We start from the raw sequence: 27,423 nt of genomic DNA, 5'->3' as shown, positions 1-27,423 counted from the left end.
ACAATTGCTAATTAGCATGCTAAACCACTGATTATTGTTACATACTTTAATTATGTCAACTGTGCTTACAGAGTTCAGGTAATCAATCCAGATGTTGACAAGACTGACCACTAGGTAGGATATGCATGCCTTTTACTACCCCATTTAATGATTTGATACAAAACTCTGTGTGTGTGATCTGGATTTTTAACGTAGCTTTAACATTTTTTCAGTCATATCGCTATGATGTCTGCAGTGTGGCAGTTTATAGTGATGTCTAGCACTGGGGCATCATGCCGCAGACATGTAGCATAATGTCCCACCCAGTGACACTATCCTGACACCGGCCCAACCAGTCATAACACTAACCTCTTAATGCTGAGCGCCAAGCGAGGCATCTGTTAGTACCGTTTTTGTATGATACAAAACTAATTAAAATGTCAAGAGAATGCAGGTTAGCTTTCATTTGATGGTATCAATGCAACTAACACTTCTACAATTTGGAGATTAAAACAGAGTTTGTTTTAATTATGTTTTCATGGAAATGTGCGTGGACAATACTGTGATAATCAGTTGACACTTTCCACATGTGAATACTAAAAGGTATATTGTATTTATGATTATTACAATTAAACCAAATTATAAGATAAAACGAAAACATGAATTTAACTTGATAAGATTTGCTTAATTGCTATTTAATTTCTGAAAGTATTGCCACTAGCAGCATTACTGTCATTTTAATTGATCGGTACATTCATCATATGTTGTTATCTATAATGTACATGTAATGAGATAAACATGTTTGCGAAGAAAATCTAACAAAATATGTGATTCCTTTTCAAGAAAGAGTGACGTGTTTCTGAATTTAGGCATGAAATGACATTTGTTATGATAAAATGTGGAATTTATCAGTTTCATTTATGAATTTTGATCAAGAATATCTTCACATTAAATAAATAGGGGCAATATTGTTGCATTTTCTAGGAAGAAAATGTGATTCATGCCTGACTCTTTGTTATAAGTTGGTTCACATGTTATTAAGGCAACTGTTATCAAGGGAAAGGTATATATATATATATATATATATATATATATATATATATATATATATATATATATATATATATATATAAATAATATGAATTATTTTAACTATATCTCTGAAGGCACTGGATATATTGATTGAGGTACAAATAAACAGTGGTCATTTGTGATCTCTACAATCATTCAACTTCTCATTCAGTATATCAGTTCAGCTCGCCCCATCATAACGTGATTCTGGATATATGATATGGACTCCAAATTAAAATTTAAAAGCATTAAAAAACATATTTTGATATTAGCTGAAACCTTTACATAAAATACTTCTGTAATTGATTTGGACATTTCCATAAAGTGTTTTTACAGCCACAGTTTAACCCTAATTAACCACTGTTGTAAGGTAAGATATTGCATTACTAACAGGCTACTGAACACCCGAAGTTACCCATGTCTCTAGTAAGCCATACTTGTCATTGGTCCATATCAAATATTGGATTTGGCTAAAGTACACTTGACTATCGAATTTACCTTCTGCGCTAAAGCCACCCCATAGATCAGTGACTTCGTCTTTATAAATACAGTGCACTGATTATACAGCAGGTCACTGATTATACAGTAGTCTGAGTTTCCTCTGACCCTTGTCACCCCATACACCCCAACATAAATGTCCAAATATCAAAAATGTGGTGGCAAGGGTCAGGGGAATCTCAGACTAATTGTACAGAAGACCATCTTATTTTCTACCACTGTTTATTGATACCTGGACTGCAACAGATCACATAAAGGATTTGTGGCAGCATGACTTTAGAACTTCCCAGTGCTTTCTCTAATCTGTTGCATGGCAGCCCTGAAGAGATAAATGTTCATTTGCATAATGTAGCTACAGTACAAGTAAGGTCTATTAGAACAAACCAAGAGTCTCTTTCCAGTGAAATCAGATTTAAAGGTGTGTTTAGTGTTATCAATACTTATGGGTGAATTAATTGAATTGGAGTTCAAGACAAGGAAAGCTTATCCTGTGATTAGGATTAGGATTTTAAGGGATCCACAGAGTAGGATGTTGAAATGACAAATGCTGTGCTATGGCGATATTGAAACTGATTTGACAGTGTTCAACAATGGATCAAAATTGTCAAGGACTGACCAGCGTTGAATGCAAGACAGATGATGACATCACCCAGTTCTTCCTAGGTGCTAAAATAGAAAATTTAGATCTTGATCAACATGAAATAGGATCTACTATAGATAGTGACCAGGAGGATCCATCGAAAATATTCCAAGCTGTTTCCAAAGCCATATATGCATTTGAGAAAGGATTGATGTGGCTTGGAAGCCATTTACATTGAGCCCTTCAAAATTGTGCAGCTGAGAAATACACGTATCATAGACTTTGCCGTTTAAAAAGAATGAGAACAGTCCAGCCTCAAACAACCTAAAATCACGACATACTTCCAGTAAGAAATGCACATCGAGACATTAAATAGCGCTTGTTCAATATGGATTAGTACCTTTTGTGAACAAATGTGTTTGTGTTGGAAATTATTGGATTTTAAATGGATTACAGACATTTAAGTTCTTCATTTTGTTCTCAGTTATTCCATGCTATGGAATTGGTAAAAGCATGCTTTATATTATGTGATGGCACTCAGTCTAGTGCTAATGATCATATGCAACCAATATTTTGAACTGACAGCAATACATTTTATTGATAAAAATTGACTTGATATTACTCAGTGAATTTGTTAGAGATAGAAGTTCATTTATTTAATTGAAAAATGGGTGTAGACGTGGTAAATATGTGATTGTGAGTTTCTAATTTAAAAAAAAGTTGGCCTCCAGAGCATCCTAAATTTATTTTTGCAAGTGATTACAACATTTTTTTATTTATTTTAAGCTCGATACAGATGTAGATATAAATTATAACTGGCAAGTATATTTATTAAAATGAGGTCATTGTCTTTAATAAACTAAGCTCACTAAACATTTTTGACCATTTTACAGTCAGCAGTTATTGACCCAGACTACCACTTTATAAGGGGGTACCTGTGCTATAGATCTAGTCATTCTACTATCAGGACTGTGCATATTACAAGAATATGATAAACACAAAATTCAAGTAAGAGCTGACTACTATCTCTTAAAGGTTGATTTCGGAACATGAATATTGGGTTGTTTCCATGAATGTTGTTTCATGAATTTTCTTCACAAATGTTTTTATAACAATCCTTATTAAAGTTAACTTTCAGTTTTAGAATCAAGATTAAAACTTACGTTATGCCCATTCACCATCAGATTATTTCAGACTTTTTTGCTAACATGTTGTTCATTACTCTTAATCAGCATTGCTTTTATAAGTGGCCTACCATCAACTGTTCCTTGAAGCTCATTTTGTTTAAAATTACAAATTGTGAGGCATTTCCGTGAATATTGTAAAGTGAATTTCGTTACCAAAGATCTTCACAAAAATGCAATCAACATGAAGAATCAGGTGAATCCTTGACATTAGCTTGTTAGTAATCTCGAAGAGCTCTTTGCAGCTGGAACTTTACATGATCTTAGTATTGTAGTATGCTGATCTTGCTGCATGAACTATGTTTCTGACATCATTCTTAGCAGCTTCATAGATCTGCTTATGAATAGTGAGGCTGGTGAAAATCCAGATCTTTTCAGTCTTACATCACTTTCATTCTCATTTAGCAAACCTGGTTCCTAACACTACTATACCATTGAGAATACTTTTGAAATGATACTCTGCACTTCGTTACTGGGGTATGTTTGTCAAGCAGTAGACATAAGCACTTGTCAAGTTCTATTGCTGTAATAAGTTGTTAGGTCTAATTGAATATCATGCATGTGCTCATAAGGTGGTTTCTCTTAGCAGCAAACAGAGATGGGGGGACGGTTAGGGACTGAAATGTTCATATGTCATAGCCCGCAGAGGTGATCTGCTGCAAGTTTATGGAACACCAGTGAAGACTATAATATTATCATCAGGTCTTTGAAGAATCCAGTCTAAAATGTGATCATGTTTATGGGTGGCTTGGTTAGCTGACGGTTTGAAGTTGAAAATGTTAATAGAATTTAAGAGTTTTGATGTGTGTCTGTTTCTAGGACAGTCAAAGTGAAAGTTGAAATCTTCAGGAATTATCAGGTTGCTGCTAATGAGTAAATGTAATTGACAATATCTTCAGAAAAATGCAATCAAGATCAAGAATCAGTTTAAGGCAAATAATATAACACTGGCAATAGTAGGTAAATTATATAAACACTCTAAGTAATCTTGTTCATATTGTCACTTTTTGTTCTAATTCCGATATGATATAATTTCAGCATGTATCATTTGCATGTGGTACAAATATATCCCCTAATACACTTTAAATTTAAATTTGAGTTTCTTGTTCTCTCTTACTGTTTTAATGTGATGGGCATAATAATTTTATTTTCCTAAAATCATTGCACTTATTGGACCATCATTCATGCATGCTGAAAATGAATTGAATAGCAAGCACCCTATTGACAAGCCACTCACACGGTAAAAGAATACATGCATTTTATTTTTGTTATAACAAATTTGAATGAAGAATCCATTTAATCAGATGACAGCTTCGTCCATATGTTCACTTGTAATATATATGGAGATTATAAATCGTAGATTACAACAATTCTTTGTTAGATGTGACATGTAGGACCAGATCAGCAAAACAACCATTGCAAGTTCATGCTGTAGTTCTTATGTATCCAGCCAGGAGACAACAAACTTTACACGCATTTGCCAGATAGTGTTTGATGTGATGAGAGACGTTCTCTGGCAGGTGCTAACCCATGAAGTCCCATCCTTCTAACATCATTGCCGTTTTTGGTCCACATTTGATGTATCCCAAGAGTGACATTAATAACACTCTAATTACAAGCTACGCACGTATAATTTTCAATGAAGAATTCATTTAGAGCAATATCAGATAAGACCTTCATCCATATGGTCACAAATATATATATATATATATATATATATATATATATATATATATATATATATATATATATATATATATATATATATATATAGTAAATCATAGATTACAATATTTCTTTGTTAGATGTGACATGTAGGACCAGATCAGCAAAACAACCATGGCATGTTCCGGCAGTAGTTCTTATGTATCCAGCCAGGAGACCACAAACTTTGCACGTATTTGCCGGATAGTGGTTGATGTATTACGAGATGTTCTCTGGCAGGTGCTAACACGTGAAGTACCACCGTCTGATCTGCCAAACAGAGTTCAGACAGATCAAAACAAATTGGGAAAACTTGATGTCAAGATAAAAACATGGTTGTTAGGTATATCTCCTTCTTCCCCTGAGATTCCCATTGCTGAAAAATTTGATGTCTCCTCACTGTACACACTAATAAGGAACCTTTGTGGTAATGTCCCAACTCCCAGCATACAGTGGGGGAAAACACCGCCCCCTGGTGGAACAACATTGGGTGATGACATAGAGAGAGTAAGAGAGTTCAGAAACACTCTTTATGGCCATGCCACACAGGCCAAAATCAACACTGCAGATTTCAACAACCTATGCACAGATATTAAGGATGTTGTCAGCAGATTTGATGTGTACTTTAGTTCCATTAGTCAAACCCTGAAATGTAACTTCAAAAGTGAGATTGATATTATTCTTTCATGCTGTATGGACAAAATCCTTGAGGATGCCTACATTGACAGAATGAAGGAAATTGCTATTTTATCAGGTAAGTGTATACTTTTATATACAGTTAAATGGAATTTTTCGGGCAGCAAAATATGAATAATTTTCACAGATTGTACATTTTCCAGTTTTTAAAAAGAACACGAAGCCTCAAAGTGGAAGTGTAAATTGTCTTCTGTAGTTTTAAATTTCTTGAGATGTGTAGGGTTTGCATTTTCAGAGTTCGTATATGAAACCATCCAGTTCTTCTTATGGAACGTTTTTATTATGTTTTATAAATGTATGAAATATAAAATTGAATAAAAATATTCCTTAATTTGCTAGCTGCTTAATGTCAATTACATGTTAAAAATGACTTACCTTAATCCTTAAACTGTTTATCCATAAATGTAATCACAAAGTCATTTTGTAGATTTTCAAATGTTTTGAGTCCAAATTTAAGCATTTATTTGAAAACAATTCAAACTTTACTTTTATTTATGTAATATTTACTGAAATTAAGTCATTTTACTTTTTTAATTAAAATCAGACAAATTCTGAGAGGATCTGTGATATGTTTTAGTCACGTTTAAGGAAGAAATAAGGGAAGATTAGCATCAAAACAAAACCTCCAAGAAAGCATAAGAATGGAATTGCAATTTGTAGCCATGGTTCAGTTTTCTTTTCTATTCAGTGTTTTGTTATCTTTGTTATAGTGAAATCTTAAAGGCACGCATGATTACAAATATGCGATTTTTTAAATTCAGATTTTCAACACTACATACTTGCATAGTTTTGACATCATATTAAAAGGACTGTTGTAGGTGAAACAGTATTTACTTGGTTAAACTTATCAACTTGATGGGTTAGAAGATTTCTTTCAGGAAGTATTGAACTACTTATTAAGCCAGTTTGACTCATAAACCCCATGTGCCACATGTACATGTCTTGAGGTGGCACCCTAATTCTGAGCTCTGTACTGTCAATATCATTTACGTTACTCCAAAGTGGGTGGTATAATGGAAAACTAGACAAATGTAGTTCTACGGTAATACTAAATGATCTGGACTTTCTTCTTTGCTTTACAATATATAGCAGGAAAACATTTTTTAACACCTATTTTTTTATTACCAAAAATTAGCTGGTATTTGGAAACAGATTTTGTGTCCTGATTTTAGACTTTTCATATGAGATCTAAAGCAGACCAGTCTTAACTGCGCACATGACATGTCTGCCTTTGAAAAACATATAAGTTTGAGAGTTGGAGTGAAACATGGCCAGGACACAAAAACTGATGGATCCAATAAGCAACAACAAAAAAACAACAATTATTACCCTTCTGCACATGCATGAGTGAAATAATCAATCTCAAACAATGTCTTTAACACAACTAGGCATCTGGCTAAACAAAAATCTCTTGGAAGCAGATGTATCTGGAGGTATTTAGAAGTAACCTCAAAAATGTGAATCTTACTCCAGTTTGAGGCTAAAATAAAAATCTCCAGGAGTTAATGAGTTAATGTAATGACTGAGTTACACTTTAGTTATTCCTAACACTTTGCTGTGGTTTTGTAGGGAAGGTTTATGGAAATGAATACAGTTTTCTAAAAACAACTGAGAAAACCATGAAATAATACTATTAACTCAATACACTAGTAGTTGTAAAATGAAAATTATGAGACCTACCACCAGAAAAGAGAGGTTACCTCAAGAAACAGCAAAAACAAAATGTAGATGCATTTGTATGTTTAGACGAATGCATGGATGGGCTGATAGATAAGTGGAGCAGTTTCTGAATCGTATCTCATATCCTTTTGTCAGTGTAGTCTTCCTACACTCTTTCCTTAATTATAATACTCAAGGCATATATTTTGTCAGTGTAGTCTTCCTACACTCTTTCATTAATTATAATACTCAAGCCATATATTTTGTCAGTGTAGTCTTCCTACACTCTTTCATTAATTATAATACTCAAGCCATATATTTTGGCAATGTAGTCTTCCTACACTCTTTCCTTAATTATAATACTCAAGCCATATATTTTGTCAGTGTAGTCTTCCTACACTCTTTCATTAATTATAATACTCAAGCCATATATTTTGGCAATGTAGTCTTCCTACACTCTTTCCTTAATTATAATACTCAAGCCATATATTTTGGCAGTGTAGTCTTCCTACACTCTTTCCTTAATTATAATACTCAAGCCATATATTTTGGCAGTGTAGTCTTCCTACACTCTTTCCTTAATTATAATACTCAAGCCATATATTTTGGCAGTGTAGTCTCCCTACACTCTTTCCTTAATTATAATACTCAAGCCATATATTTTGCTGTGGGGACCATTGATTCTCATTTAATGAATTTTCTAAAATTACAGTTTTGAAAGTGACAATTTTTCCTTAAGACTATTCAATGTCCATAAACAATATTTGTTTTCCACAGGTGATTTTGGTGATGTAAAGCAGCAAGTTGACATTGTAATTCAGCAGGTTGGCAGTGTAGATCAGCAAGTTGGTGATACAGATAAGAAAGTGGACATTGTAATTCAGCAAGTTGGTGATACAACTAAGAAAGTGGACATTGTAAATCAGCAAGTTGGTGATACAAATAAGAAAGTGGACATTGTAAGTCAGCAGGTTGGCAGTGTAGATCAGCAAGTTGGTGACACAATTAAGAAAGTGGACATTGTGAGTCAGCAAGTTGGTGATACAAATAAGAAAGTGGACATTGTAAGTCAGCAAGTTGATGATACAGATAAGAAAGTGGACATTGTAAGTCAGCAAGTTGGTGATACAGATAAGAAAGTGGACATTGTAAGTCAGCAAGTTGGTGATACAAATAAGAAAGTGGACATTGTAAGTCAGCAAGTTTGTGATACAAATAAGAAAGTGGACATTGTAAGTCAGCAAGTTGGTGATACAAATAAGAAAGTGGACATTGTAGTTCAGCAAGTTGGTGATACAGATAAGAAAGTGGACATTGTAATTCAGCAGGTTGGCAGTGTAGATCAGCAAGTTGGTGATACAAATAAGAAAGTGGACATTGTAGTTCAGCAAGTTGGTGATACGGATAAGAAAGTGGACATTGTAATTCAGCAAGTTGGTGATACAAAACAGCAGGTTGACATTGTAAATGAGCAAGTTGGTGATATAAAGCAGCAAGTAGAAATTCTTCAAAGTAAAGTTGATGTTGTGAGCAAAGGTAAGATTTTTACTGAAGCTACTCACCATTTAGTATATTCATCTGGTAATTTGAACATTTTACAGAATTTATTGATGCAAAGAAAACCTGCATGTGCTTTTATTGACTGGTAGTTTAGATACATGATTAAATATTGACATTAGCAATTGTTTTCATTTCATAGTTTTCAAATTTTGCATTTTTGTAGCAGAATGTTATGATGTATGTCTTCCATCATCATGATAGATTCCTGTTGATTTGTAAATCAGCAAGTTGGTGATACAAATAAGAAAGTGGACATTGTAAATCAGCAATCACCAATCATACACATTTTGAAACATATGCCCCCTATAAAATTAATATCTCCCTCTCCATCTTTTAAGAGCAGAAAGTTTAAAACTTTATAAGACTCTCCTTAAGATCCATGATTACAACAGAATGCTGCACCAGTCTCACTTGATCACAATGTTACAATGTATATATCAATTTAAAAATTACTAAAGTCACAGGCACACAAGCAGTGTTAAACATGATGTGTTAGGTGGGCAGCAACTTCAAAGACTTACCAGTCCTACTTCAACCAGCTGCTTAGTGGGAAAATGTGTTGATTGATTGACGATTTTAACTAAGAGTGTGCTGATATTTAAAAGGACCAAATTCAGGGGCAGAGATGTACATGTGGTCATTGTAAGAGTAGATCAAAATAACAAATTTAGCTTTCATTATTGTGCTCTAATAAATGCCCCCCCCCCCATGAGAAATATAACAGCCCCAGGGGTGTTAAGTAGGGAATATAAGTATCGTGTGTGTGTGTGGAAGACTTAATATCTAATAAGGCCCACATTTTGAATGCCATTTTAATGTATAAAATCATGAAAGCAAAAAAAAAGCATCCTCTTAAAACAGATCATTTGGGAGCGTTGGTAATCATCTGAGTACAGTACAGCACACTTGAGTTATTGAAACCCTACATATCATGCTGGAGTTGGAGAGTGGAGAGGGTTAAGGAAAAATCCCTCCACCATTGCTCTGTGCATCCTGATGGAGTTGCCACAATGGCTGTCAGAGAATAGCTTGATCTGGACACCTCACTTTCTCATGGAATCGTCACAGATGACACACCGTGGAGTGGATGTGGTCTTGATAAAATGGTCATGGTTTACTGTGTATGACCCCAGCAAGCGTGTTCTAATCACAATGCCTTGTAAACTGTATTAATACTAAATTTTGCACAATGAATCCATTTTCTTCCCTCAATACTAATTGTTATCAAACTGAACAGACACATTCATTTCCTTATTTCTGTTGCAGTTCACACAATATACTTATCATATGAAAGTAGTGATATTTGCAGATCCTGCAGTGAAAAGAATCAAATGAAAGACAAATGTCAAACAGATTTATAATAAAATTGCATTCATACCTGACTAAAGTGAGACAAAATTGCACAAGTTTCAATAGTTACCCCATGCATGAGGTCTCATTAACACAATGTAATTTCTTCTGACATCAAGTCACAAGATTATAGAGGGATGATTATAACTCTGGAAAGCGTAGTTCTCACTATTGCAGTGAAGTGAGTGCATTAACATAAAAAAATATTTTTTTCTCCCTAAAACATAACTGACCATGTACTGTTTGTGCAATATAGAGATGATGACAAAGTTAAGATCATTCTCATCATGTGATAAAAGATGTATTCATGGACTTAATAACAATTCGGCCAGTGTTGATATGTGAGAAAGCTTGCCAGTAGCTTCTCTTGGGTCAGTGGTTCTTTCCGGGGTTTTCCTGGGTTCTTCCTTCACCATTAATACTGGCTGCCATTTATAGCATATCGTGTGCTGAAAAATGGCGTTAAACCCCACAACAACAACAACAACTTAATAACAGATCTGTGGTCAGGGGCACAACATAAATATATGTTAGTCTCAGATAAACGAGAGAGAGAGAGAGATAGAGAGAGAGAGAGCAATATTAAGATTCAGCAAGTTGAATTCCATTTAAACTGTGCTGTATTGTACTGCATTAATTATCTGTTTTTTTCTTCCACAAATCCTCACAAAATGTCACCCTGTATACATGTAGGTTCAGACACTTTTTGAAGATAGATGGCCATGTGCAAACTAATAACCTAGTATGACAGAAACCATCAAAAAGGTTTGTTTCCTTTGCCACTGACTTGTTAATTTCATGTGTGAACTGATAACCTACACTCACAAAAGCAACTCTTTTGCAGATTTGTTTTCTTTGCCTGCCATTATGTTGACAATAAATAACATACTCAGGGTTACGTGAACAGTGTTATTTATATTGTATGAGCATTTTGTTGAATCATGCTGTATAACCCACAGGCTATTTCATTGTTTGATTTTGGACGAAGAAAAATTTGTGATAGAGAAGAACCTGTGTACTAATCAAAACAGCTAGTATCAGATTTTCACCTAGTGCATCACTTGTTGTGAGGAGACTGCAGAATTCAATACATTCACCTTATTCACATCTCTAATAAGAAGGCAGTATCTTGGTTGTGCATTGACAAACTCTGCCTAATCTGAAACCATATACCTGAGACCAAATTAGTTTTCTAATAAATTAGAGGTTAGATTGTTGGGCCCTGAAAATTTATCTACAGAAATACATAATCTGTGCTATTGGCAAAAATGTTGACTTCAGAAAATGATATAATAACCACATTAGTCATATACGCAATAAAATCAATGTGAAACTTGCCAACCACTACGTTTCCACTGGACATACAGTGGAGTCCATCAAGATGCTGAGTCTAACCTGGATGGATAAATATAGGATGCACATGTAAGAAATGAAACTGGATTCTTCAAGTGAGGGATTTGGTGTCAAAGAAAATGTAACACATAATGCAGTCTATTTCAGCCAGGCATCAGTTTGTGACCCATATGCAAATCATCATGACAAGTTTATTATTTTCCATAAAATTGTTGTATTATTTTTATTATTATTATTAATATTATTCTTATTGTTGTTTTTCAATATCCTACTACAACAATCATCTGGCAAAATACTACACTCTATTCTATTTGCATAAATTTACCAGATATAATTTTTGGTATATATGTCAGTTTCTGTCTTTACAATGTTGCTCATTATACATGATTTCCATGCTTTGCCTGGAAATATCTCGAATAAATTTTACACTTACTTATGAACTTAAAATATTGTTCAGCTTGTAAGCAGATTCATTGACTGAGTTACACCTAAGTTGTTCTTAAAATTTATAGGCTGGATTATTGACTGACTTGCACCCATATTATTCCTAAAACTTGTAAAAAGATTTATTAACTGTTGTAGACCAAGATAATTCCTAAAACTTGTAGCAGATTTATTGACTGAGGTACACCTAGGTTAGGTCAAACTAATTTCTGGAAAATATCAAATTCCTAGTAAACAAAATTTGACATTTAATAAAATTGAAAATAAAAAGATTTTAAAACTTACAAACAATTAAATTAAATCAAATGTAAATTAAATCAAATATACATAACAATAAAATCTGAAAGGAGAAGTGAAATTCATGCTCCAACAGTTGAAAAGGAATTGTTTAAACTTCACTGGTAACTTTGAAAGAGATCTCTCTTTCTTGAATGTCAAAGCCCATGAGATCAGGGTTATTGTTACAGTTGGGGCTTTTTTAATCATTCATCTTTGGATCATGTTGTTACAACCATCTTCTGACTTCCTCACTTCACCTTGTCATTTTATCTTCATTCATTGGTGCATAATAGGGAGGGTAGTTATGTTTTATATCCAGATGTCTTAGTCTGATAAGTTGTCGTCCGATAAGTTGTCGTTAAGTTAGCAGTTGAACATCTTATTGACAATAATGGCAAGTTCACTTGACAGCATAACACCTTTTCATAGAAGGAACACAGGTTCTAACTTTGTAAAAAGAAAATGTTCATGACAAGGTTGTGTTTTCTAGCTTGTATAATCAGTTCTCAGTAGTGTAATCAATTCTCATAATGTTTTCATTATATTATCATCAAAATTCCTTTATAGTGTCATTCAGGTGGTCTAACATCTTCAACACTGTGGGCCACATGGACCAAACATGTAAAGCCATACATGATATATATATTGTGTACAACAGGCCACAAAAAGTGACATGCAAGCCACATTTGACCCTTACTGGGCTTGTAGTTAGACTACTTTGCTGTTATAGTTGTAATGGAGGCATTTAACCAAACTCTATGCAGCATATTAAATCATAATTTTGTGAAAGTAAAAATATGAATTAAGTTTTTTTCTTATATTCATGAAACCCATGTTAGGTACATGTACTCTCCTTGTATGCCAGTTTTAAAGCTGGAAAACTTGGTACACTCATATTCGGTTGTAAGTGTAGATGTGTTCCATTTTTTCAAAAACTTTATTATTTTCTTTATTTACGTTTTAAATTTTAACATAATCAATAGGTGCATTTTTATACGGTACATATTCAACTATAAAGACACTTTCCATTGTTTTATACATATTCAACTATAAAGACACTTTCCATTGTTTTATACATATTCAACTATAAAGACACTTTCCATTGTTTTATGATCATAATTTGCGATGTTAATTCTTCTGTGGAAAGAATAAGCCGGTGACAGCCATCTACATCGGAAAACTTCATCTACATCAGAAAACTGGTGCTGTAACAGTATGTGAATAGTAATTCATGCAATATTTGACTGATTTGTGATGTGTGTGTGTCCTTGACATATGAATAGTTTGGTATAGGTCAATTTTCAGTCATGTTATATAATCAGCCACAAAATGGGAAATAATGGATTTTCTCATTATTTTGTTTAAAGAAATGGGTAAAAAAAAATGCCAGATTTTGAGCAATGATTCTCGTTATACCTCAGAATTTTAAATTAAAACATTTAAAGCCGGTACATCTAAGCAGAATATCATCAAATTATTTCTATTTTCAAACCTTTGTTCTGCAAAACAAAATAAAAGGATTACCATTTACCAAAATAACAGGATGTATTCTCATATTTGTTTTCAGAGTGCATTGAAACTGCAAAGCAGGAAGATATAGAAGATTTAAGGAAACGTTGGCACAAAACTGATGCAGACATTGCTGAAATGAAAGAAACTCTCAAAATGCTTCCTGACATCGTGGAGAAAGGCAGAATTGGTCCACAAGGTATTCACTGTTTTAATTATGGAATAAAAGAAAAGTGGTTGCAAAAGTAAATTTGTTTGTCTGCTACTGCTGCATATTTGCCTGTTACAAGTATTTTTAAAAAGACTGCCTAAATGTATTACTTATTCAGTTTGGTCAATATCAGAAAAAATATTTGTTTTTACCCACTACATGAATATTCTATTTACATATGTTGCTGACCACAAAATGTAATGTCTTATTCCCTTTGAATTTTGAAAATGGCAGTAATGACTTGTTGTTTTTTGCAATATCAAATGTTAGTCACGTGCATTTTTTGCATTAATTATTATGTAAACTTTAACTTGGAGATTTCAGTTATCCCTTATGGACCATCTACCTTGTTGTTTAAATTCTACTAGTCATAGACCAGAAGAGCTTATGGGATGGTCTGTTGTCTGTCTTGTTTCATTTTCTATCATATATTGTTTGATGTCCAACCATCCATTAGCACAAGCTTGTTATCACTACTCTCCCTAAACTGCCTGGAAGATTGTCATGAAACTTTGCACATTAATTGCATGGTCTTCTTGGTCCCAAATGAAAATGGTGCTTTTTGCAGTTGTATTGAAAATCTTGTCGTTTTAAAAAATACAAAATCAAATGATTGTAACATGACTTTTTTGCATTCATTATTATGTAAGCTGTAACTATATATAATTTAAGTTATCTCACATGGAGCATCTACCTTGTTTTTTTTTTTTAACTCAGCTGTGTTTTTATGTCCATCCATCCATTAGCTCACATTTATTATCGCTACTCCCTATAAACTGCATGGAGGATTGCCATGAAAGTTTACACATTGATCCCATGGTCTATTTGATCCTAAATGAAAGTGTGCTGCTTACACATCCACTACAGCAGCCATATTGAAATTCTTGTTATCCTGACTTTTGCTACATGAATGGTCATATCAACATGGGTTTTTCACCAAAAGACTTATGATGATTTCTAGATAGCCTAAATGAAAATGGTGCTGATCTGATGTCCATTATGGCCACGACAGCAGAAAATCATGTTATCATTAATTCTACTGAATACATGGTCATATCAAAATAGGGTTTTCACTAAAAGTCATCTTATGATGTCTAGATAGTATTAAATGAAAATGGTGCTGATCTGATGTCCAGTATGGCCACAACACTTGCCATCTTGAAAATCTTGTTATCGCTGCTCCTACTACATGTACGCTCATATCAATATGGGGTTTTCAATAAATGACTTATTTAATTGTCTAGGTGGTCCTAAATAAAAAAAATTGTTGATCTGATGTGCAGTATGACTGCTATGTCAGTCATCTTGAAAACCTTCTTATCACATCTCCTGCTGAACAGAAAGCTGTAATGACATGGGTTTACCAAAAGACTTCTTTAGGATGACTAATTAGTCCTAAATTAAAGTGGTGCTGATCTGGGGTCAAATATGGCAGCCACAGTGCACCAGTTTGAGAATCTTTTTATCACTACTTTTCCTGAATGAATGGCCATATCTACATGGGGCTTTCACTAAAAAAACTTCTTAAAATGGTGTTGATTATAAATTAACATGTTGATCATATTATATGCAATATATTCCTTTTAAAGGGAAAGTCATTTAGACATTGGGGTTTCATCAGAGGACTTCGTATGGTGTCTGCTTGGTCCTAAATGGAAATGACTTACCCTCCATATGGTCACCATAGTGGCTATCTTGAAAGCATTGTTATCACTACTCCCAGATGGATCAGCATGGGGTTTTCACCAGTAGAGTTGCTATAATACCTAGTTGGTTCTAAATGATGATACTAGCCACACATCCAGCATGGCTGCCAAGGTGATTGTCATGAAAATCTTCCTGTCATTATTACCCATGAATGGACGATCAGTATGACATTGGATTTGACCAAAAGACTTATGATGTCTGGTTTGCAATAAATGAAAATACTGCCCATCAAATATCCACTATGTCCACTACAATCTGGCTGTTGTGAAAAACATTATATCTGTTAAAAGGTAAAAATGGTCTTATTTTGAATTCTTGAAAATTCTATCCACCCAGTAGGAAGTCAGTTGGTTCAAGGGACTTTTGTTTAAAATGTTAAAGAACCCCAAAAAGCAATGCAGTTCAAAATCTGTGGAAAGTATGTTTTACATTATTCAAAAAATAATATTTAATTAATAGTAGTATATTTATTTGTAGATCATTTTGTATTGCTGTAAATTGCTTTTATGCTAAGTATAGAAAATACAGGAATGGGCAAATTTCATAATAATTTTGTGCATTTTTTTATATTGGCCATTTTGTGAAAAGAGAATAAGCACATTGTCACTGAGCATGGGGTTCTGTATTGGGGTTGGGATGGGTCATTGATAAACCAGAAGAGAGTAATGAGGTGAATAGTAGGTTTGGATGATCTCCATTGTTAATTATTTTAATGCAGATCTAATCTTGTTTGTAGAAGATTTGCAGACAAAAGAATTTGGGTTGGTGAGTGATCAAATCAACCAACTCATTAGTTTGGAAACAATTCCTTCACCGTCAGCTCAGGTAATTATTAATTATTGCATTGTTAAGTGGGCATATATTTCCTTCAGTTGTGAACTTGATTATTACCAAGTGTTAATACTGATACCTGGTCAAGTTAAAAGGATAATGTCAAGTTTATTGTATTTAAATCATAAACCAGAATATAGTACATATATCATATTGACTTTATTGAAAGGGTGAATAAACTATTTTAAACTAAGTATGGTCAGCACAGATTGATTACCACAGTGTGTTCGTGGGCTAGGCACTTGATGGGCATGTTATAACCTCCATAGTGTTGCTGTCTTGCAAAACTCCTGAAAATATCGGCAGGCGTATGTACTGAAATATGACAGCCATTTCTGGACTGTGGATGAAGTTCGCAGTGCAGCTGACAAATTTGACACCATACAAATTTTACAGGTTCATATATTTAGATCAGAAGCAAATGCTTTCAAAGTCTAAACATTCTGGATCACCTTTTGCATTTGAGTTGTAATTAATCACTGTCAGACTGTTTTATTGGCATTGGTGATTTTGGCAATCCAGAGCATCAACACAGCATTTACAACATCTATTTTCTATACCAGATTTCTTGCTTTATATCATCATTGTTCAGTACGATGCATGGAGCCTTTCTTTAATATTCCAAAATGTAAGATGTTGAATAAGATCTTTGAAGTCAAATAAATTGAATAAAGATGTTTCAGCAGATGGACACATGAGAATTCATTTTTACATCTATATTGGTGAAACATTAGTACAAATTATAATGGGAAATGTATGAATGGTATCATATATCATATCTGCATTAAAAATGTATTCTCTTTTTTAATTTTTTTTTACACATGAGAAAATCTTCCTAGGTGATTCTGATTCCTTTATGTACAATATTATTTTCTAAATTGCTCAAATCCGGAAACATAATTTAATGACTGGTATGTCATTTTAATTTATTGTATATATGAAAATTGTAAATTTTAGAGAAGATAAACATGCTATAAACATGTTGTCAGTATCAAATAATATTAACCAGATTTTTTTATACAAGTGTTTACAATGATCTCAAGCTGTTCTCCTTTTGTTTACCTGACTGTAAGGCCAATTGATCTTATGGTATGGTAAGGAAAATCAAGATCTTGGACAAAAAGACCATGATCCATGCATCTGTTCGTATTAATGACATTACTTTGCATCTGATTGAGCTTCTTGCCACTCATAAAGTCCTATTTTTTATTTGATTTTAATCATATGTCAAGTAAATGGCATCATGGTTGCACAAGAATTCTAAGTTGTGTGGGATGCACAAAATAAAAGTGACAATCATGTATGTGATTTGTTCAACACCATATGTCTGATCAGATTTTGATCAACCTTGATAAATATGTTTACTTAAATCAATTTTGATTGTAGATGAGTACAATTATGAGAAAGATCCATGCATGTTAATGAGGTGATTTCATATTTGATTCATGGACTTATTCAGCACTTTAGTGACTACTGTATTTCTGATCACATTTTTTAAAATCAAACTTGATAAGTAAGCATATAACATCAAGATACGTAATTTATTTTATTATGAACAGGATCAGCACATAAGAATGAGGTGATCTTGTCTATGATTGGGAGAGTTTCTTACAATTTGGAGGACCATATTTTTGACCTAAATTTAATAAAACTTGGCAAATTTGCTAATATTATGAAGGAAACTTTTGAATATTTATGTGATCTTGCATCAGAATTTAGCAACTATATTTTTGAACAGAGTTTGATCAAACAATTTTTTTCAGGTAGGCAACTGTTTTCAGGTTACTTTTCAAGTAAGCAGCTATTTACACATCTGGGTTCTTCAGCTTGACATTAAGATTGTTAAACTAAGTCTCATTGGAACATTTCACCCTGGAATACACTTTCTGTTGTAGTCTGAACCTTGCATTAAGGAGGCTTTCAAAATGTGTGATTAAGATATGAGCTATCTAGAACACCAAAATGGCTTATTCCTGACGTGGTTCTTAAGATGATGGTTTCATTTGGTAAATACTAGCTGATGTCAATAATTTTTAATGCTGTGAACTATATCAGATTATTGGATCTGTTAATGAGATACCAGTGAATGATTTGAACTCAAACATAATGTTGAATATGAATCAGATGGACAAAAACAGATGGCATGCAGGTGGACCCTTTCAGAAGTATTTCAAAATCATATGAAGAAAAGGCAGAATGCCAAGCCTGCTTAAAATATAGACAGTTTAAAAGTAAATTGCAGATTTAATTTCTTTTCTCAAACAAATAGATGTGCAGGTTCTTGTGATACAAAACTATATATCCATTTAAGGGTTTATGATAAATTGAATAAATAAGAATATAAAATAAAATTTAAAAGTACTGTACAAGTATTTATTTGATCAAAATATCTGGGGGTTTTAAAAGGCACTATAGCATTAATGGACTTAAAAAACCGTAATATAGCATTATGGATTAGATAAGAAATCTGGCATAGTACTTGCCAAAGCACTGATCTAAGAAAGTGAAACTTTGGCAGAGCTTGTGTTAAAGAAAAGACTTATTTTGGAGCAAAATTATCCAAAAGCAAATACCTATGAGCTGTAGAAAGTTGTACATGACAACCACAGATAACAGTTTCCCAACTTGTTCAAGCTGGGTAAGCTAGCTATTTATATGCCCCTTCAGACAACAGATCAGTGTGAAAGGGAGATCACAGTGCAGAACAATATTCATACACAGAAACGGCACAGGTAAAGCTAAAAAAACAATCAATCTTCTACAACTAGAGGAAAAGTCTTTAAAGATTTTGATGTCAGTAGAGCTCTAACAGAGTTGAGCAGGAATAAAGAGACATGGATGTTGAAGTGTTATGTTAATATTGAACTTTGATTGTTTCCTCCTTTTCCTCCTCCTTTTTTTACTCTTTTATTTTTGTGACAAGAGTAGAGCTCCCCACTTTAGATAAAATCATTGCAGCATTTTGGTAAATTTTCTTTTAGTATAAAATAATCGATCTCAAGTTTAAATTATCATTGTTGTGAAGAGTGAGATCAGTTTTCTCTGACAAATTGATTGTTTTGTTTTTTACAAGCCCATGGGCACCTCTTTTAGAATAGGATGTACCCAGTCTCAAATTGGAGGGGACCTGGGCATTGGGCTATCAGATTTCTTGAGCAGTGAGACTACATTATACAAATTTTGTTTGTTACTATACGAGTATTTGCAGCACATTTACCAAGGAGACACATGTCAACAAACTAGAAAAATGAACATTGCTAAATGCTATAGTCCCTCTACAATGCAAAAAGCATTAAATAGATTGTCAAAAACAAGTATGATTAGATTCATTTGAAGTAAAGTACTCAAAAGAATCATTCAGCATTGCATGCTACACCCCTAGCCCATCTTAGCAAATGAATCTCAGGCTATGGTTTGAATTTAAGGAAATCAAGTACAAAATGTGTTTATGGATCATTGATAATATACATTGCCAACTATCAGAATAGATGGGCTGTAAAAGAAGACAAATTATAACTAAGAAAGGGACATGGCAGTCATTAAATGGAGGAACTATCTGCATGCTTGTCAGCTTTTCAACAGTGTACATGTAGTACAATCAGAAGCAGATTATGACTCATTGGATGTATCAAGGTCCATTAGAATAAAATTAATCACAATGTATACAAAATTTCATCTCAGACATATGAAAAGAGCCTTTCTTGTATGGAGATGGTTGCTGATTTTCTACTTTAACCTGATTTTGAGATTGCCATTTAATGTTAATTTATATAACAATTTTAGGAAACCAGTATAAGAAAAGTGTCATCTGACATGAAAATATGCGGTGCAAAAACAGTCGTTGAAAGTGACTATTTTGAACTTTGTACACCTGCTTCTCCCACTGTTTGGCCGTCACCTTGAAATAGTTCAGGCTAGTTTGCCTGGATTTAATTTGATAAAAAGTTCTGACATATTCTGCTGTTTAGCAATGTGTTTTCTGGCATATTTATAGTCTCCTAGTCCTGGTATGTTTGCCATTAATTTATCATGTTCGTAGAAAAAACTTGCACAAGATAATTAATGCAGTTAATTAAATCGATTATTTAAATTATTGTGCTTGATATTTGTGATTTTGTGAATGACAATCTTCGGTCATATCTCCAAAAGCATTGTATAAATACATATTCCACTATTGTCAAATATTTAGAAAGCTTTTAAATCAAACCTAAAGGGGCCCCGAGTGGCCGAGTGGTCTAAGGCGCTCTCCGTTACGGATCACTGCCATCTCACCTCTGTCTGCGTAGGTTCGAGTCTCAGATTCGGCCAATGTCAGTATGTGAGAAAGCTTGCCAGTAGCTTCTCGAGGGTCGGTGGTTCTTTCCGGGGATTTCCTGGGTTCTTCCTCCACCATTAATACTGGCCGCCATGTATAGCCTATCTTGTGATGAAAAATGGCGTTAAACCCTACAACAACAACAACAAAATCAAACCTAAATGAATTTTTTTATATGTGAAAAGCTCTTTACAGTTAAGGTAAATATATAATATAATTTGGTGACTGTGTCTGGTACTTTGATAGTTTTCATTTTCATTCTGTATATAACATGTTTCACTAATTATCATACCTGTCCAATCAAATATGACCACATGGCGTCATTAGCATGGATTATGCTATAAATGGGTAAAAAGTGAATCATATGAGAATCACTTAAATCAGTTTGTTTTTTATATTATTCAAACAAATGCAATTCATAATGCATTCATGTTCATGAGTAGTTCAGTAAAAGTACTTCAATGTATTTTGTATTTTCTGTGTTTGATGTTTAAGTTTTTTGGGGGTATTGCTAGTAGCTGTCAACTTCTGGAGCAATTTTTATTACAGAAGGCTGGATTTGTGACGTAGTTGCTCTCCTAAGATATTGTGATTGATTAAGTATTATTGAAGAAACACATTTTAGTAGAAAATTAAATGGTTTTTCAGGATCAGAAATTACCTTCAGTTGCATTTCTGGTATATTTGATCTAGGTAGGAGAACAGATGCAAAGTGTTGAGATGGAAGCATCACAAATTGTCGAGTGCTATGATGATCCTGAAGCTGACAAACAAGGTAACGTACTCGATTGAAATGGAAATAGATGAAAACAATACTTTATTTTTGTACCTATTCAAAATCTTAGGTATTTCTTCTCCTTTGAGATAACAAAAAGTGAATAATTTATCAGAGTGTTTGTTTTTACTGTAGTCTGTATTATGGATTGCACTACTGCTTACACTACATGTGTATGCATATTATTAAGAATATTTTGGTTTAATTCTTTCAGCACTTGCTCATCCAACATTGTGAACTTTTGCTGTTTTGTAATTAGTTTGGAAGTAACACATTTCATTTGTGCTCGGAGATGTATTATAAATGACCTTGCATAGTTTGTTGACACAAAACAGTACTGGAGCATTCAAAAAGGACTGTGAAACCTTAAGCTCAACCACCAGGCTCAGCCTGTCTCCGTGTATGCAGACATACATTGGATTTTCTCACTCCATGTAATTATCTATTTTTGTTATGGGTATGAAAATGTCATACTATGTATGAAATATGAATTTATGTGCAAAAGTATTATAGAGTCACACAGAATTTATAAATAAGAAAATATATGATGTTGTTGTGTCGCTGCACACTATTAGTACATGTGCATATTTGCATGTCTTGAAATAGGCAACTCATGTGAAACCTGAACTACATGTTACTAATTAACCACTGGGAATGATCATCAAAAGCTGGCAAAAAATGTTGGATGTAAACTCCATACCAATCAGTTAAGTCTGCATGCTTCAAAGTTTAGACACAGCTTATATACTTCGACTTTGACCAATTATAACACATTGAAATTAGTGTTGTAGAAATTTGATATTTGTTAACAATGGAATTATGTTTTTTTATGACTAACAATACAGAATATGATAGAAAGTATTATATCATTTTAAGTTATCTTTAAACTTTCATTGAGGTCACCTTCATGAGTTCCTATTGTTTATGTTCATGTTTGTTGTTAACACAAAACCTATTTACTCCCAAATACCCACATTCAGCATATGTGTATGGCTCTTTCCAGGATGCATCCTTGTTTACAGTGACCCTTAGTTCTCATATTTGGTGCAAAAGGTTCCCACAACAATGCTTATAGGGTAGATGAAAAAAGCTAGGAAAAATAATAATAGAAGATCATTGATTTTAGACTAAATTTAGCACATCCCAGCCATGTTATTGCTTGATATAATTGCATGCTTGTTTGATTGGATATTTATTTGGGATATTTTAAAACTAGAATTAAGGATAAGCCAAGTAGAGTCGAAGCCAGCAGTAAAGTGCCTTTAACTTCTCTTTCCAACACCTGCACACAATTTAATATTTACTTTAGACACAATGAATTATGTATTGGTGTTGCATGGAAAGAGTGGTTAAATACATTTTACTTTTGTCTTAAGTTTAAGTTTTCATATTATTTCCCATAAAAATAGTTTTACATTATCATTGATTCATTTCTTGACAAAACTCTTGTTTGAGTAAAGAGATGGCTCTATTTAAAAAAAAATTCTCTTTCTTACTTCACCATCTAAAATTTCTACTTTTATATATCACAGGGTTTATTAATTCTTTGTCATTCTTTAATGTGTCTTATGTAAAAATGCTACTTTTATTTATCTCTTGTCCTAACAATCCGTCCATATTTGAATTTACATGTTGCAAAAATATCATTTGTTAAACATCCAGACAAATTAATGGATAATTTTGATCTGTTTTCTTATTTTATCTGTTTATTGCTTCAGTTGGTGCCATATGTGATGAGTATTGTTATAGCCATTTAATTCTGCAAGCTTTTTTTAAACCTGTTTCTTTAAAATAAATCCTCCCACATACTTATGTTCTGTATTCTAAAAAATATCTCTTCATTTGACTACTTGATGCATTATGCTCTGAAAATGTAGACAAGAATTCCAAACATCATCCTCTTTAAGAATTTCTTCTGCTTCTTTCTTATAAAAAATGCATCTTGTACTTCTCCTGTGTTTCTAATTTTAAGTTGTTTAATTTTAATTCCTGTGAATGTTTCAATAAATTCATGTTCATTAGTTTTGTATGCTTTCAAATGAAGTACAAGTTATACATGTCATGTGTAGTTTTGATGTACTATTTCAGCAATGGGTGCTATTTTGGAGAATTGATTATTCATTTTATTTCACTCCATATTCATGGGCCTAGTTGTCTGAAGTGCTTAACCTTAGAGATCAATGCCATCTCACCTCAGTCTGTATGCCATGTCATGGGTTCGAGTCTTGGGCTTGGCCAATGTGGGGATGTGAAAAAGTGGTTCTTCCTGGGGTTGTTCCTGGTTCTTCCTCACCAGTTATACTGGCTGCCATGTATCCTATCATGTGTAGAAAAATGGCATTATACCCAACAACAACAACACTCCTTGTTCAGTATTTCTTAGAAGTTTACTATGTAAATGCCACAAGTACATTTCATGGCAAGATCAGCATTAAAGTATTTGACATATTTTGGACAAGCTCATTTATGATGTGTGGGTTAAACCAAATTGAATGCTGCATGTGTAATGTCACAATGAAAGCACTGTGTCTTGGAGAAAAAAATTACACTACCTTGTTTTGATTATGATGAGACCAGACATTCTCTTTTCTAACTGTAAAAGTCCATAGCAATCTATATTTTTTTATCTGAAAGTTTTTCATGACGATTAAGGTGCAGAGCAGTCAACAATCAAGATTTAATAAACTTGTACCTCTATTTAAACATGGCGAGTTAGGGTTTTTCAAGTAAAAAATAGAGGGTCATATCTTGGTGGTTTAACTTTTTTACAAAAAATAAAAAGCTGGCATATCAAGTATTTCCTCGGTGAGCTAGCTTTGTTTGGAAAAAATAAAGCAAGTAGTTATCCTACTCCTGGACATGTGCTTCTGGAATAATGTGAAAATGTTGGTGGGGTCACATGTTGGTGAGCTATTCGTTTTTGAACAATGTTGAAAACTGTTTGAAAGAGGTGGAAAGAACAAAAAGCCTCAGTTTTAATTGACTAGTATATTTACCTACAGTTTATATGTTAATAATTGAGTATATATTTCAGAACCAGTTCTTCCAGTGGAGATCCAGCGAATGGATGAAGGATCCATTCAGATGTTCAAAGAAGCTCTGAGGGATCGAACGGTGAAGGTTTATAACATAAGGGTGATGCTCGTAGGGCAATATGGGGTCGGAAAAACGACATTGTGTAAAAGACTTTTGGGAGATGATGTAAAGATATCTGAGAGAAAAAGTACAGAAGGAATCGATGTGCATGTCCATCGATGCAGAGTCTCCCAGACAACTGGTGAATGGGTAAAACAAGATAAAGGTAGGTCTTAAGTTCAAATAGTAATCTACATTAGGTGTCATAACAATTTTCGTTTATCTGGCTGCCAGTATACTCGGATATAGTTGTAATTCATTTAATATGCCAGAACCATGGTCAGTATTTTTTTTATCTGACTGTTAATATAGTTGTTGTTGTTGTTGCTGTAGGGTTTAATGCCATTTTCAGTACAAGATGGGCAATACATGGCGGCCAGTATAACTGGTAGAGGAAGAACCTGGGAAAACCCCGGGAAGAACCACCGACCCACCAGAAGCTGCTGGCCAGCTTTCTTACATGCACATGTTAGCCGAGCTTGAGACTCGAACCCATGCAGACAGAGGTGAGATGGCTGTGATCCGGAACAGTGAGCGCATTAGACCACCCAGCCACTCGGGGCCCCAACTGTTAATATAGACAGATATAGTTGTTTCTAGTTTACCTTATGTACTCTATCTCACATGATGACACCAGTATTATTTTTTCACTTTGTTTTTTTATATATTCTTTTCATTTCAGTTATTTATACAGTCTCATTGTGATCAAATATTATTTTTTCAAATACTTCAAGATAATTAAGAATACACATAAGTAAAAAAAACAAAAAAAACATGTATTTTGGTCCATGTGTCACAGTCATAAAGTGTGGACAAATGATGTACTGACAAATCCTGTCTGAATAAAGTCCATCAAATTCATGATTATTTTAAGAGATACTGATAATTTTGTTACATGCCACTAATTACTTTTATGCCAGGACTGATATTTGGTATGGTTGTGTATTAATGGTCCTAGTAATATGTACATAATGTTGATTTTACATCTAAGGATTAAACAACTGAAGAATATTTCTAATTACTTATTTGTGGTTTTAATAGTTGTTTCGGACTGCTCCGGTGGCCGAGTGGTTAGAGCGTCCGCCTCGGAAGCGGGAGGTTGTGGATTCGATCCCCGGCCGAGTCATGCCAAAGACTTACAAAAACAGTACTAACAGCTGCCTCGCTTGGCGCTCAGCATTAAGAGGTTAGTGTTAGGACTGGTCGGCCCGGTGTCAGGATAATGTGACTGGGTGGGACATCATGCTACATGTCTGCGGCATGATGCCCCAGTGCTAGACATCACTATAAACTGCCACATTGCAGACATCATAGCGATATGACTGAAAAATTTTTAAAGCTACGTTAAAAAATCCAAATCACATCACAATAGTTGTTTCATCCATGTCTCTTGTCTTTATGTATTGCAGCTCATATTGGTCATGAGTGTTTTATAGTTATTCTTTGTACCACATCATCAATAGCTCATAATGGACAAGGGTATTGTTTAGTCATCATTTGTGCCACATTATATATAGATCATATTGTACAAAGGTATTATTTAGGCATCCTTTATTCCACATCATCCATAGTTGATATTGGACAATGGTATTGTTCAGTCATCCTTTATTCCACATCATCCATAGCTCATATTAGACAAAGGTGTTGTTTAGCCATCCTGTATACCACATCTTCCATCAACTATACAGTAACCTTTGTTGCTTCTTCATAACAAAGGCATATAAAGGAAAAATCATTCCTGTGACAATCTGTCAGTTTGAAGTTGGAATTTTCACCCAGCCACTAACTACTAAATTCCCTTAATGCCATATCAATTAGGCATTGGTTTTGTCTAATCATTCTATGTAATATATCACCCGCAAACATTACAATGTTTTTTCTTCCTGTTTGTTCATTAGAAAAGGTTAAAACTGATGAATTATTCTGATGAAATTATTAATTTTTGAGCGTTTTTAGATCTTGGTAATTTTTTCTCATATTTCCATCTTTTTAATTCTTCACAAGCTAATACTTTAATAATCACTTGCACAGGACAATATAAAATTTGTTCATAAGGGTATAAAAATTAACAGCATTTGTAACGAAAGTCTGTCGTATATGAGCAATATTAGATACTCAGTTTTCTCACCCACACCTTTAACGTAGGGCTATAACCATTATTTTGGATGGTAGGTTTTAACCTTGTAAACAACAAAAAGATAATAATGTATTAGACTTCATTGTGCAAAGGAAATTGAAGAATTTTTCACAAGACAGTCTGTTTAACTTGAACCACAGGTGTTTTCTCTTTTGCTATAGTTTACATTCAACTGTTTTGTTTGTTTAATAAACTCTCTGTTGTGTTATCCTCCATCTGTGCCGTTTTTTGTTTTTGAGTCTACATGACATGACCATACACAAAAAGCATCCACTTCAGCCTATATTAGACACATTATCTGCATATGATGGCAAATTATTGAGTACAATGGGTACAGTCAATCTCACATGTAAATGCACTGAACATACACATGAACTCGAGTTCTACATTGTTGAAACGAAAGCACCACCTATACTTGGTTTACAATCTTGTATGGAGTTAGGCTT

At 33.7% G+C, this 27,423-nt stretch overlaps 1 protein-coding gene across 1 annotated transcript in view; it reads left to right on the top strand.

The window, feature by feature from the left end:
- Window positions 1-27,423, top strand: part of LOC149786543 (uncharacterized) — a 116,177-nt gene that overhangs the window by 12,882 nt on the left and 75,872 nt on the right. Inside the window, exons 3-8 of the mRNA XM_089975947.1 lie at window positions 5,118-5,770; window positions 8,149-8,907; window positions 13,925-14,065; window positions 16,521-16,609; window positions 21,624-21,705; window positions 24,740-25,006. Coding sequence (XP_089832073.1) covers window positions 5,152-5,770; window positions 8,149-8,907; window positions 13,925-14,065; window positions 16,521-16,609; window positions 21,624-21,705; window positions 24,740-25,006 — 1,957 coding nt within the window. The 5' untranslated portion in view covers window positions 5,118-5,151. The remainder of the gene's footprint in view (window positions 1-5,117; window positions 5,771-8,148; window positions 8,908-13,924; window positions 14,066-16,520; window positions 16,610-21,623; window positions 21,706-24,739; window positions 25,007-27,423) is intronic.

This window comes from Sinohyriopsis cumingii, chromosome 12 (genome assembly GCF_028554795.1).
Source record: "Sinohyriopsis cumingii isolate HCF-2022 chromosome 12, ASM2855479v2, whole genome shotgun sequence".
In the NCBI taxonomy this organism is placed as follows: Eukaryota; Metazoa; Mollusca; class Bivalvia; order Unionida; family Unionidae; genus Sinohyriopsis; species Sinohyriopsis cumingii.
Note: the sequence above shows the minus strand (reverse complement) of the source record. Positions and strands in the feature narration are given on the sequence as shown.